The 15,502-nt window shown below is 33.7% G+C and overlaps 1 protein-coding gene across 1 annotated transcript in view; it reads left to right on the forward strand.

The window, feature by feature from the left end:
- Positions 1-15,502, forward strand: part of LOC107441357 (cubilin) — a gene marked incomplete in the record, with an annotated part of 195,714 nt that overhangs the window by 116,868 nt on the left and 63,344 nt on the right. Inside the window, 8 exon segments of the mRNA XM_071185787.1 lie at positions 166-359; positions 2,862-3,060; positions 4,076-4,294; positions 7,301-7,456; positions 9,720-9,916; positions 11,104-11,244; positions 11,710-11,912; positions 13,667-13,857. Coding sequence (XP_071041888.1) covers positions 166-359; positions 2,862-3,060; positions 4,076-4,294; positions 7,301-7,456; positions 9,720-9,916; positions 11,104-11,244; positions 11,710-11,912; positions 13,667-13,857 — 1,500 coding nt within the window.

Below are 15,502 nucleotides of genomic sequence, written 5' to 3' on the forward strand. Positions count from 1 at the left end.
TTTTTTAAAATTTTAACTATCCTTTTTGATAACTGCAACTATGTTTTAATGTAGAAGAACCTTAACTCCTAAAAAAAATAATGTATCAGCTAAAACTGTTTACATAACTGAAAAGTTTAAAATTTAATATTACGAGTTCAATGGTGTTTCTTGCTTTCGTTCTAGTCCATGGCATTCAGTTGAGTGGAAACGAAGGCATAATTGAATCCCCCGGCTATCCTGATAAAATAATGACCACAAGAGGCAACGAATACGACTGGACGATTTTTGTTGACAGTGGACTCTTTGTCAGCCTACGTTTCCTTGCCATCGGTATAGTTAGAATCACTGAAACGAATGCTTGCTCCTCAAAAATAAAAGTAAGTACTTTGTAATGTACAAATTTCATTCGATTCAAAATAAATGAAAGGGGAAATTGTTAACAAACTTAGAGTGCTCAAAAAATGGACACCCATGTCAAGAATCGACATGCGTGATTGAGGAAAATAAAATATATTTGTCACAGAAAACGTTAAATTCACAACAAAGAAAAAAACAGGAAAAAATAAAAGTGAAAATCAAAATTAGAAAATCCACGGTAGCCGAGAGTAAAACAATAAACGTAAAGTAGTCCATGAAAAGTGAAAAACAAATAAAAATTAAAAAACAAAACTGGAAAAACTGCAGTGGATTGGGGAGACAAATCAGTCCAGGACACGTTTCTACGGGCTATGAGTAGTTGGTAAGAAAAAACTCGTGTCGTTACTGGAATTCATATGAATTGGATTCCAGGGAATCCAGATGAGCTGATGTAACAGGGTTGGAAAGAGTTTTGGCATAAACTAAATTAAATTTATGCCTTAGGTTCCAGCCGTATACGGCAATAAATAATTCATTGAATTCTTCTGGATGGACATATCTATCGTGTCCTTTTAATATAAATTTTAAAGCTCACCTGGTTCATACGATGTATCGAAGGTAGCACTGGCAATGTATGTGTTAAATGCAACACCAATTTCATAATTAATTTAAGTTTAATTTTTTTAACAGTTCTAACAATGACTTTGAAACAAAACCGGCATAGGATATTATTAATTTTGTAGCTAATGGAAAAGAAAAATGGTAGCAACATGCTAACTGTAAAAATTATTGCAAAAACAGAACTTTTTATATGACTTTCTTGGTATTATTCGTTAAATAAAAGTAAGTGTTTGCCTCTCAGAACTCTTACTCCCTAGCGACCCTTGTCTTTTTTATTAAGTTCCTATTTTGCAAAGTGATAAATATGGTGGCATAAGTGATTCATTATTTGCCATTTTTGGAATAAGATAATTTTACCAACCATGACGACATAAATAAATAATATTTAAATAAAAATTTAAATAAAGTCTATTTGAAAAACTTAAGTGTTTTTTGGCAGAAGAACACATCCACCTAGTTTGAACATGTATATACTTTCTTGTTCTTCGTTAACATGGTATTTCGAAGCTTTTTCACCAAAGAAAATCAAAAAGTGACAGTTTAAGTGCCTTACACTTAAAGCAAAGTTACAATTTCAAACTTTGTATGTCATCTTGCTGTGGAGAATTATTTGGTCTTTAGAACGTACTAATGACTTAAATATTTTAAAAGTAATTAAACTTTCTTAAAAATCGTCAACAGGTGAACTTTTACTGTTCGATGATAATTATCAAAATCGCTGCTTTATTCTCAGTTTCTGCACACTTTTATGAGCCCACATAAAGCAGCATTGGTGTTAGTTTTGTTTTTAAATATTAAAAAATTAGACCACTAACGCTGTTTCTTTTAACAAAACTGTGGCTTTTGTCCATGTTGACGTTTTGCGCCATTTTCAGAATAAACATAGAGAGATCTTCTTCTTCATCAAGCTCAATTCAACCCTTTTTCAGATGGAGCATTTAAAATTTTGACAGAATTTTTATAACCTTAAGCTAAAACAATTCTGAAAAGAAGACCAAACTATCTGACTCAACAAATCTAAAAGCTTTTGTTTTTCACAATCTACTATTCTATAAAATATTTTTCAAAACGCTTAGAAGTTAGCAGTTCTAAATATGTTTTACATTGCGGAGTTATGGAGAATTTTCGATGATCATAGTGACCCGTAATGACGTGTTTCGTTGGATTGATGTTTCATTCAAGACAATTCCTATCTTACATCATGGCATCACTGTATATGTAAAAAATCCTTATAAGTGTTTGAAAGTATAGTTAATATTTTTATAGTTAACACAAGGTTGCCCAAGGAAGTCATTTTGACTGCTTTTTCATTTGCAAAAAATGTATAAATAATAATGCATATTTTTTTTTTCAAGTGAAGTAAATTTTTTTTTTACTATTGTTATTACTAATAAATTTTTATATAACTGTAAATAATATAAAAAAACAATAAAAATTAAACAAAATAATTTCTTTACTCATTAGTTATTCTTTCACAATGCAGTCATTTTGATTGCGTTTGGGCAATATAGGTATATACTAAGTTTCAGTCCTTCTAGTGCTAATATAGTTACAGTTAATATAACTTTGTTCACGAAAAGTATTTGGCAATTTATTTTTATGGAGATGATATGATAAATGCGAAAATAATAAAATACTGAAATTTTTCGTGACTGAATTTTGTGGCTAGAAAAGGAGAGGAGTAAAATTTCTGAAAGGAGATCTGTATAGAAGGAGTAAAATTTCTTTATTTCTCCTACACAGTTTCTCTAGAGGGAGAATTGCAACTCTTAATTGCAACTCTTAATTGCAACTCTCAAATTGCAACTCTTATAAAGTTATGAAATATATTTTTACTGTCGGTGGTGAATTTAATCTCATATTATGATAATTTATAAACTAACTGATCTTCCTTTTTAAAGATTTTTGACGGTTTTGATGATACAGCTCCACTGTTAGGAGAGTATTGTGGCTATCAAATTCCTGAACCTTTAGTTTCTACAAGTAACACCATGTCTATAAAATACAGTCCTGCTTACGATGGCAGTGGGTTTTTCCGTTTGCAGTGGACTGCTGTGTTAGACAGAGGAATTGTTATAGATTTACCAAATGTACCAGCAGGTAAGAAAAAAATATTTCCTTTTACTGTGAGCTTCTGTAATAAATAGTCTGATTTACGCGTCATATTAATATTTTAAAAAAATTTGCTTTTTCAAGAAAATATTGCTATTTATTTTGATAATTGTTTCATTTTTTTCCTCAAAGAAAAGAAATTATAGTAAACTTTGTCTAAAATCCATGAAGTGTATAGCATAATTCATTTCAAAACTAAAAGTTTTTCTCAGGGAACCCTATAGTTAATATTAATTCACCTTAATTTAGCATGTTTAACCCTTTAATGGGCCATTTATTTCTAGTAGAGGTAAACTAAAGTATTTTGGAATTGAAATTGATATAAGAATAGTAATTGATATAATAAAAAAAATAATTTAGCTTATAAAAAATTAATCTAAATTTTAATACCATTTTTTTTGGTGGTAATGATGTTTACCATGACCTATTAGGAACTTATTGACTTTCATTTTTCGTTATTTATAAATTAATTTTATAAATGCTACAAACTTCAAAAGGAATTATGTGTTTTATAACTTTTATACGTTCTCTTAAACTAACAAATGATTACCAATTTTATTTAAACCCACTTCAAGAAAGCTGAAGTTATTAACAAATGGAGACCTAAATTAAAAGTGGTGAAAAAGTTCACCATGAACTTAGAAAGGGTTAAACCGGAATCACAGTAACACGGAAACGCAAAGTTAGAAAGGATTCAATGAGAAGAACTTTTCATCTCAAATTCTGTTCCACATCCATTAATTTAAAGTATAAATTAATGGATAATTAATAATTTGTATAAATGAGTTAAGGCAAACACCTAGAGTAAGTCACGAAGTTTCGATTGCTGGAAAAAAAAATTCAAAATATCTAAATGCGAACAAATCAGTGGAAACGAACTTCTCCATTGCAGAACGCTAAGTTACCCTCTCATAATTTAATTTTGATAGTTTGAAAATTTCTTTTTTGTTATGTCGATTATACAATGCATAATATGCATTTTAATTTTGTTGTTTTGTTTCAGAAAATCTATGCTGGGAAGAGCTAGAAATTGATGCATCAGATCAGACCCCAGTCAGAACTATAAGCTCTCCCAACTACCCTGAGAATTATCCCGATGAAATCAACTGCACATATATTATCCGTGCTCAACATTTTGAACATGTGGAATTAAACATATCGGAATTAGTATTGGAGGCAGCAGACAGACGGTGTGAATATGATACCCTGGAAATTTATTATTGTAAGTCAAAACGAAAATCATATCGTTTATTATTTCTTTGTTTATTTTTATGTTTATAACAATTCGTGTTCAGCATTTTGAACATGCGGAATTAAACATATCGGAGTTAGTATTGGAGGCAGCAGACAGACGGTGTGAATATGATACCCTGGAAATTTATTATTGTGAATCACAAAGCAAATCATATCGTTTATTATTTCTTTGTTTATTTTTTTGTTTATAACAATTCGTGCTCAGCATTTTGAACATGTTGAATTAAACTTATCGAAGTTAGTATTATAGGCAGCAGACAGACGGTGTGAATATGAAACCCTGGAAATTTATTATTGTAAGTCAAAAAGCAAATCATATCGTTTATTATTTCTTTGTTTATTTTTTCGTTTGTAACAATTCGTGCTCAGCATTTTGAACATGTTGAATTAAACTTATCGGACTTGTGAATATGATTCCCAGCTACTTTATAATTGTGAGTTAAAAAGTAAATCATATCGCTTACTATTATTTGTTTTTTTTTTTTTTTTTTTTTTTTTTTTTTTTTTTTTTTTTTTNGATGCTAATATACATGGTATTATTTTTCTCTTTTTTTTTTTTTTTTGTTTTTTTTTGTTTATAACAATTTGTGCTCAGCATTTTGAATATGTTGAATTAAACTTTTCGGATTTGTGAATATGATACCCAGCTACTTTATTATTGTGAGTCAAGAAGTGAATCATATCGCTTATTATTTATTTGTTCATTTTTTTGTTTATAACAATTCGTGCTCAGCATTTTGAACATGTTGAATTAAACTTTTCGGATTTGTGAATATGATACCCAGCTACTTTATTATTGTGAGTCAAGGAGTAAATCATATCGCTTATTATTTATTTGTTCATTTTTTTTTTTTGTTTTATAACAATTCGTGCTCAGCAATTTGAACATGTTGAATTAAACTTATCGGACTTGTGAATATGATACCCAGCTACTTTATTATTGTGAGTCAAGAAGTAAATCATATCGCTTATTATTTATTTGTTCATTTTTTTTTTGCTTATAACAATTCGTGCTCAGCATTTTGAACATGTTGAATTAAACTTTTCGGATTTGTGAATATGATACCCAGCTACTTTATTATTGTGAGTCAAGAAGTAAATCATATCGCTTATTATTTATTAGTTCATTTTTTTTTGTTTATAACAATTCGTGCTCAGCATTTTGAACATGTTGAATTAAACTTTTTGGATTTGTGAATATGATACCCAGCTACTTAATAATTGTGAGTCAAGAAGTAAATCATATCGCTTATTATTTATTTGTTCATTTTTTTTTATATAACAATTCGTGCTCAGCATTTTGAACACGTTGAATTAAACTTTTCGGATTTGTGAATATGATACCCAGCTACTTTATTATTGTGAGTCAAGAAGTAAATCATATCGCTTATTATTTATTTGTTCATTTTTTTTGTTTATAACAATTCGTGCTCAGCATTTTGAACATGTTGAATTAAACTTTTCGGATTTGTGAATATGATACCCAGCTACTTAATAATTGTGAGTCAAAAAGTAAATCATATCGTTTATTAGTTCTTTGTTTATTTTTTATTTATTTATTTTTTTTGTTTATAACAATTTGTGCTCAGCATTTTGAACATTTTGAATTTAACTTATCTGACTTGCGAATATGATACCCAGCTACTTTATTATTGTGAGTCAAGAAGTAAATCATATCGTTTATTATTGTATTTTTTGTTATTCGAGCTAAAAAAAATCTGTTTAAATTTATAATTCCAAACAATGAATGGGAAGTATAAATTTTTCATATCACTTTGTAAAAAGCAAAATTTTAAAGAAAATGCATAATATTGGAATATATTTGCCGTTAGAATTATAAATATAACAAAAAAGGTAATTTATTGATTAACCGCAATTTCAATATATAATACTTCTTCAAGTATATCAGATTATCAAAGGGCATCATGCGCAAAGTTAATTTTAATAAATAATTCGTTATAGTCCGGAATAAATATATTTTCTACAAAAGTATTTGGAGGATAATATGCAGTCTCTATAGTCTCAAACAAAAATCTGTTTCAATGAATCTGTTAATTAATATTTCTTTTTAAAAACTATTTTCTATTTCTCAATATCAGATTCTTTAGAGAAAATGTATCTTAAAAATTAGTTTGATCAAAAATCCTGGAAAATCATCGAATTTGTAAACGTAGACACCCTGATATGCATGTTGTTACCACTTGTTTCATCAACACAATTTTTAGGAAGAACTTCGTCTCGAACTGGTGCGCAATTGGCAGCGAAAATTTTAATTCTTAATATGGATGACATTAACAGAATCCGTGAATCGGTCACTGGCGCGTCGTGCCCATTCAAAGAGATTCTCGTAATTTCCTATATTTCAATCCCTAAAGAGTTAACCTAAGCGAATATTTATCAAATTTTCTTACTGTTTTTGCTTTTAAAAAGTACTATGTGTAAACTTCAGTTTCAAAAATAAATGTTTAAATATAATTAGTGCATTATGGTAAGCAAAATTATTTTATTTCAGAAAGCGAAAAAAAATTCTGATAATAAAGCACTTAACTACCAGTTAGATGTTTCGATTAAATGGATGTTAAATTTGAGAGCCGTTTTAGGTTGGCCCTCGGTGGGAGATAGCCCTTGAGACGTTGCCTTCCAACTTTTTCTGCAAAATTCTCTTTAAGCTTAACTAGGAGCACACTGGCGTTTTCGAAAATAAGAAAAAGTCATACATACAGTAGAACCTCATAAGTCTCTAACAAGAACTTTCGAATCTCATAGTGCCTTTACGAAATTTGAATTTCGAACTCAATGTATGCTCGAAATGATGCGTACCGAATGTTGTGGAAGCAAACAGAGATGTAATCTAAATTTTGTACTAAAATGGGGAGAAAAGATTCCTCATCTGCATTAAAAAATCTCTTGACAATTTATAACACTATAAACAACTTATGGTCACTTTACCTAATTTAATTTTCTTCTGTTTTAGTGACTAATCCGAATGTCAACGAATGGACACTGAATTCAAGTCTGTGTGGTAGGCACAATTCTCTCCTATTTGCAAGTCCGACAAATGTGATGAAACTAGTGTTGTTGACTGATAGGTTTATGAATTTCAAAGGATTCACCTCCACAGCTCACGTCCGTATGTATTGTTCATTAACGTACTTGAATTCATTGACTTTATAGAATATTTTTGTGTATGAATTTAAAACACAATACCGTTCTAGTAACCCTTCATAACAAATTCTCCCTGACCTTTAATTCTAATTTAAAACTTGATGAATCGAAAAAAGTGATTTCAAGTAAAACAGGCTGAAATTGCAAACAAATTATTGTACTATTACTTCCCCTCTGCGTAATCTTGTTTTGTTTTTTTCAAAATGGCTATTCTTGTGAAGTGTTCGAGAGTAGCAGTTATTAATGTGTATAGAGAATGGACTAAAAAAACTAAACTCAGCGTCGCGACAGCCCATAGAGGGCCAAGGCCTACTGTGCCCATCTCAGTTTTCGTGACCTTGTGCTCTGGGGTACATGAGCAGATGTTCCGGTCAGGTGGTCAACCGAACGCAGAACCCCCAGTGTTTAGTTTCCAAGCATGCTTGGTACTCATTTATCGACCCACTGAAGGGATGAAAGGCTGAGTCAACCTTGCCCGGCCCGAGGATCGAACCAGGGACCTGTGGCACGACAGCGCGAAGCGCTACCGCTCAGCCACCGGGCGTCAGAAGAATGGACTACCAAGCATAAAACCAGGGACTTAGCGTCAGACTTGCTGCCGGCACAAGCTTCTGAATTCTCCAGCTGAAAGGAGACTTGCCAGAATTATCCACTCCAACAGAAGAGCAGCAGTACGTCAAATAGCAGTGAATCTTAATGAAGATGCAACTGCGAACGTCTCTGAACGAACTATGAAAGAATAGCCTTGAACAACAGCAAACGTGTCCAGTTTGCAAAGGAGCACGAGGATTGGACAGTAGATGACTGGAAAAGGGTTACGTTGTCTGATGAATCGCGTTTTTAATTCCACCATGCAGATGGTAGGGTTCGAATATGGCAAAAACAGTACGAAAGCATGGATCCCAACTGCATTGGCACAGCGCTTCAAGCTGGTGGAGGCAATGTTATGGTTTGGGGTATGTTTTCTTGATATTTCATGGGTCCTTTGAATTCCGTAGAACAACGTCTGAATGCCCAAGCGTATTTAAGGGGTTATCGCAGATCAAGTACATCCTGTTTGGTTAATGGTGTACGCTACCGGGGATGGATACTTTTAGCAAGACAATGCTCTTTGTCATACATTTAGTATTGTAGTCAGATGGTTCGAATAACATAACGGTGACTTTACCTTGCTTCGTTGGCTCACAAAATTACCAGATCTCAATCCAGTTGAGAATTTGAGGAATGAGATAGAACAGGACAACAGGCAGCTGGATCCAGTGTCATCCAGTCTACGGAACTGAAAAGTACCGTTCATCGGATATAAGGTCAAATTTCTCCTACTTACATCTCATAGAATCTATGCCAAGAAGAATTTGAGCAGTATTACGAGCTAAAGGTGGTCGAGTGGTGTTTTGAAGTTATGGTCATAATACTTTGGCCACTCAATGCATTTTTCTTTTTCACATAGCTAGCTAGAAATTACTCGCTTTTACTAGAAATAGCTAGGATTTTAGCCCTGAAACGGGTTTAAGTGCCAGGTCTTGGCTGTATGATGTGTTCGTTTTTGTTTTCTTATGTTTAGAGTAATCGCTAGTAACAACTTGCACGAAGTCAATTTATGCATTCAGCATGTTCACCTAATTGATCTAATGGTTCAATGTTAGGTTTACATTATACTTATTGGATATAATAAATACACTAGTAAGCTTAAAAGTTTTGTCTCCTTTTTTTGCTTTTCAATAGCTTTATATAAATTAAAAATTGAGCATTTGTCTGTTGTCTATTCTTCACCGTAATCGCCTCTACAGACAATGCATCTTTGTAGACATTGTGTCACTTCTTGCATGCTAGTCAGCTTTGCATGCAAGTCATACTAGCAATTCGGAAACTATGAACATCATCTTCGCTTTCCTCTCTTGTTAAACCGTGGCTCAACTGCAATAGCTTCAAAGAAACATCACCACACACCCATCTTACTTAGATTTGTAACCCTAAGTTGACGATATTAAACATGACGTTAAAATGCAAGACCATGGCAGAGAGCTGATATGACACGCTAATAAAAACTGTTTGAAAGTTTGCAAATGTGCAACGATTAAACAAACAATTGTGTAGGGAAATTAAAAATTTCCAAGTTAATATTTCTCTATTTAAAACAGAAAAAAAATGGACTGACTTTATTTCAGACAAATATTGTCTTCGCAATGTTTATATTTTTCTTAAATTTATTACCTCGCATTTTTCAGGTTGTGGAACCCATTTGTTTGGTGCAACTGGCGTAATAAAAAGTGATTACATCTACACCGGACTAAACAGATCGCAGCACTTCAATCCAATCCAGTGTGAATACGTCATTAGAGTGAGGCCAAGGAGAACAGTACAACTCCATTTCGATACTTTTAATGTGCCATCCGATTCTGTTTGCAGCTCCAACTATATTCTGGTAATTTGCTCTCATACCATCTTAGTCCCAATTACAATGATAAGAAAAGAGAATTAAGGAAAAAGCTCACATTCTATTTGGATACCTAAAATGTGTGGACCCCATAATCAATAAAGTCCGAAAGTTTTTAAATATACATCTCGGTAAATTATTAAACCTAAAATTGCCTAAGTAAAAAAAATTAAACTCTATTTAATCTGGGCAAGCAAAAGCCAGTTGCTTACATAATTAAAAAGCTAAAGTGATATCTACGAACTTATAATCCGTCCCGAAGCGCGTAATAGCAGATCCTACGCGATACTAGGTCTAAAACTAGTTTGGCGAAAATTGCAATTTACATTGAAGAAGCGCTCTCAATAAAATTGCCAAAACAGCTGTGTACTGATGATTTTGTTTTGTTTTAGGTATAGTGTTATTCACAAAGTTTAAAATGGATGCTATACTCCTTAGCTTTAATAAAACTAAACTTTCGCAAAACTTCACTAATATTAGCGCTAAAAATGAAGGAAATATTGTCCACTCTTTTGCTTTCTGTGTATATATACAGAGAGAGAGAGAAAGAAAGAGACAGATAGATCTATAAATGAATGTCTGTCTGTATATTCTTTATGGACTCCTAAACCAACCAACCAAAAGCGATGAGATTTGCATTCATATAGTTTGAAGCACGAGGAAGGTTAACATTAGAGCAATCCATAACGAACCGTTCTCGATCCCCGCTGGCTGAAGACTCCCCGTGTAGTAAATGGTGACTGGTGCATGTTAAATCTGTCCGGTCACAAAGCCCTCCATATTCCCATAACAAATCGCTAACTCTCAGAATGATTCGAGATTGATCGTTCTCTGGTTCAGGTGAAAATTACTATCTGTGGATGAAAAAATGGATGTATGAATTGGTCCGCCTTGTAAACAGGCTGTGACGTGCGTGCGGCTGAAATCATATTACTGACCATAGATGGCGTCACTGAAAAACAAGAAACACACCCTCTACCTTAAATTCGCTTGGTTTCTCCTAGCAGATTTGCTGGTATTTAGCAAGCGACATTAGAAACAACAACAATAAGTGGACCAAAATGACAAACTTCATCATGCTATGCGCCGTAACCAAAGTGTTAATGTTGATAACGTTCTTGAAGGCAACTGAGAATAGTTACGCCTTGTGTATTAATTCTCATATTTCTTTATAGCTACGCAATGGTGGATCAAATGCATCTCCTTATTTGGGTAATGGTAAATATTGTGGCTCTACAGCTCCGCCTAACTTAGAATCCTCTTCTAATCAAATTTATGTTCAAGTGGTTGTAAATTCCTTGGCTTCAGGCTCACCGGTAAGATACTATGCACCTTAAAATTGAATATACAAAGTGTCCGAAAAGCATGAAAACGGTCATTAATCCCCTTTGGCTCAGAGATAATTAATGATACCAAAATTGAATACCACTCCCCAATTCAAACTCTGTCTCATCCCTTGGAAAAAGGGGCTTACAGAGGATACCCGGGGCTAACTCCTCCTTTGGAGATTCTGAGTATGAAATGAAATAGGAGTTCCTCTGTAAGATTTTGCAATACCCCCTTATCCAAACTCTAAGGAGTGTGGTGGGGATCAAGTTTACAACTATTGATGGCATCTTTTGAAAATACATTACTGATATTTTCAGTTTTTTTTAATCTGTTACTTATTTCTGGGGATGTTTGACGGATTCAATGCTTTTCGAGCATCGTGTATGTAATTTCTTGCATCAAAATATGCTCCTCGATTTTTTGTATTGTTTTATGTATTTATTTATTTTAAGAATTTCCACATACGCTATACGGAGGTATCCATAGGATGTGGCGGACGTGTTTTCCTCACAGATGAAATCAGAAATGTAGACATTGTCTCTCCCAATTATCCTAATCCACCCACTCATGATATTGAATGCGAATGGGTTATTGTCTCTCCATCAGGAACAAGAATGAGAATGGATTTCGAAAATGAATTTCATCTAAGTCCGAAGTATGTTCTTTCAAATTCCTAATTCAAATGGTGTGCAGAAAGAGCATCAAATATGGGTACTTTTCCATATTCCCAGGTGCAAGAAATTTCAATTTTTTTGTATTATTTTGTACATTTAATTATTTTTGTTTTAATTTTTGAAGCGTCTATATTGTTTCACGTCAAGGAAAAAAATAGTTAAATTTGCCTGCACGCGTCTAAAGGAAAAGTACTCAAATAAATGTTTTGAACTTCGATAAAATTTCTAGTTTTACAGAGATGCCAACTTGCTCCAAACAGCGAAGAAATATTTTCGAGTGGTAGTTTTTTATTGTATGATTCTTGGTTTAATAAATTTGATTTATTCGATTTTTATCCACCACTATTTCTAAATAATTCGAAGGCTTATATAATTTGCTACTTTGTATAGATCAGTTATGTTAAACCTATCAAAAAGCAAGCAAAGTTTTACCAATTATTTGAGAAATTTAGTTTGTAGTTAGTTACCGTTTTTTAAATTATTTCATCGTATCCGGAGCAGTTAGCATCTCTGGTTTTATTTATTAAGCCTTTCGTTAATGCAGTCCGCTTCCCTGAAGTGGCTCCACTAAACTGTGCACCACCCCACTAAAAGTGTGCACATTGCAGGCTAAGATTTCTTATTATATCTTTCTTTTAAAACTAGAAAATACTTCACTCCTAAATATAGCACACTAAAGAAACTTGTTCGACTTAGAAAACATATTAAGAGTATTCGAAATATTTTTTATTGATATTAATCCAATATAGGTAAAAGGAATATTGGTCAATAGGTAAATGGAGTATTAGCCAGTGGCAGTTTCAAACCGATAGGGGATGGTTACCAAGTGGTATCACGCTGACGCTGGGTAAATACGACGCACGTATGCACAATCTTGCTAATATCGGCAAATTATGGCTCTTGTACCCTCTGGGCATCGTGTTATTACCGGTTAAATACCTCGCACGTACACTCAGGGCATTGCGTGGAGGCTGGCTAAATACGTATAACGTATGACAACGTATTTCAACGATCTTTAATATTCAGTAAAGAAAATATTGGGCTGATATTGTTTAACCAAGATTTTCAGGGCCGAAAAACTCCAAACATCGAATTTTTTTGCAACCTTTGACAGGTCATAAACTCTGAGAGGCAACAAAGCTTAATGGAAACGAGTGCATATTCATAACTGGCTAGCAATATGCTAATAATATAGCAAAGCAAAACTTTGTGGTGTTGTGGCTTTCTTAAGATAAACCCTTTTTCTTATGTTATATCCTTTAGATAAATCTTTTACTTATACTTAAATTTCACTCTTAAGAAAATGACCTTGAACTTTGAAATTTTCTACAAGTGAAGGATTTATTTCCAGGAGCTCAAACTTGCAAAATATTCATTTTTCATAACCCACTTCAATATGAAAAAATCAAAGCAGGTTGATGTATTTTTTACCAACCCATCTAGTTTTAAAACAGCGTTGTGCTTTAATTCAGATCCAAGCATAAATGTTTATATTGAGAATTTGATTTGGTAGATAGAACTAAATTGTTTCTGCAAAATTAATAAAAACACAGGCGCTTCCACTTTTCTTATTTTGCGAAAAAAATCGTTTTATGAAGGATGTTTTGCGTAAAATAGTTAATTTCTTCATTACTTAAAATATATTTTATTTTTTGGTATAGTGTTCTTTATTTAATCTATAGTTCAGTTTAATGCATATGTTTATTTAAGCGGTTCTTTATCATTCCATTTGTAGTTGCGTCGAAGGAGATCAAGTTGAGTACGTGGACATCCACGATGGAGGTACTGAACTGGCTCCAGTATTACACAGATTTTGTGGACACGACCAGCCATCCAGCGTAATGAGTACAGGAAATGCAATCTTCGTTAGATATGTTACTGGAGTTGATACACCTCAAGCTGGTTTTAAATCTACAATTCGTATAGGTTTGTGTTTAATAGTAATAACAAAATATTCTCAAAATACAACTAAAAACTGAAATAAAATTTCACACGGAAAGAAGCTTTAGAGTAATTAAATTATCCGTCAAGCTTGGACGACGAGTAACACCTCTTAAGGTCTGGTTTCTTAGGACAAGCGCCTTATCTGAGCGTCAGCGGGACGTCAACGTCCCACTGACGCCAACAAAATACTGGTTTGTTAGCTCAAGGTCTGGTTTCTTAGCGCCTTATCTGGGCGTCAGCGGAAAGTTGACGTAGAGGTGACGCCAAAAAAATACTTTTTTGTTAGCTCAGCGTGAGCAGTCGGTCCAACGCAGACATTATCTCTCATTGCGCATGCGTTAATAACGTAAACAAATATTTATTTTGAATTTGTATTGATTTTGTTATTGTCGACCAGTGTTTTAGAGCAGTGTTCCCCAACCTTTTTATCACCGCGGACCTGTCAACGTTTGATAATTTTACCACGGCCCACTGAGGGGGGGGGGAGGGGCATTGATTGTTTATATTTTAGATTATTTTGATTTTATAATTTTAATTTAATTGTATTTAAACATACCTTTAAAATAAAATACAGTTACACCAAAAAATAAAGTGATTTAACATTTTAACTTACTTGAACGTTACGTCAATGAGAACCCTGAGCTTGTTTCTTTGCAATAAGACGGCTCCATCTGGGGGTAATCGGAGAGAATGACACCTGAAGTGTGTTGCTTATTTCCAGTTTGTTCCGTTGCTTTGTTTTGGTTGCTGTTACTGCATAAAATCCCGCTTCACACAGATAGGTTGTCGGAAATGGCAATAGGGATTTAAGTGCTGTGGTGGCAATCTCGGGGTATTCTGCCAAGACTTTAATCCAGAACACCGGCAGAGTTGTTTTTCGAACGTAGTCTTAAGGCCGCCGTCATTTGCAATCTCCAACAGTTGATCTTCTTCTTGCATTGACAAGCTAGATTCACCCGATTTGTTGGCAAATGGGTCGCGGATCCATTCCTTACCAGTTCGTTGTGGTTGGGAAGTAGCTCTCGAACTCTTTTAAAAGCAAAGACAGGTGATCGTGAACCAACTGGGAGAATGAATCTTCAGGCTCTGTCTCGCCTAAAATACCCGCTAATGTCTGAAACATGTCGAAAATGCCTCTGTTCACGCGTCGTCCCCATAACTCCAGTTTGGCTTTAAAGGCAGCTACTTTGTCAGCCAATTTGAAAACAGTTGTCATTTTCCCCTGAAGGCACAGATTGAGTTCATTCAGCAGGTTGAATATGTCACACAGGTAAGCCAGTTTGGTGACCCATACCTTGTCACTGAAATGTGCTGCCAGCGGTGACTTCTTTTCTAAGAGAAATCTTTGCAATGGCTCTCGCAATTCAAATACTCTCAGTAGCGATTTTCCTCTGGATAACCATCTTATTTCTGTGTATAACAGAAGGCATCTGTACTCTGTGTCCATCTCTTCCCAAAGCTGTTCAAACTGGCGCAAGTTAAGGGCGTGTGCTTTGATGTAGTTAATAACTTTAACGACATCAATCAATACGCTGTTAAATTTTGGTGACATTTTTCGGCTTGCTAGCACTTCCCTGTGAATGAGACAATGTGTAGCTTCACTGTCAGGTGCAACTTCCTTAATCCG

This window comes from Parasteatoda tepidariorum, chromosome 9, assembly GCF_043381705.1.
Source record: "Parasteatoda tepidariorum isolate YZ-2023 chromosome 9, CAS_Ptep_4.0, whole genome shotgun sequence".
NCBI lineage: Eukaryota > Metazoa > Arthropoda > Arachnida > Araneae > Theridiidae > Parasteatoda > Parasteatoda tepidariorum.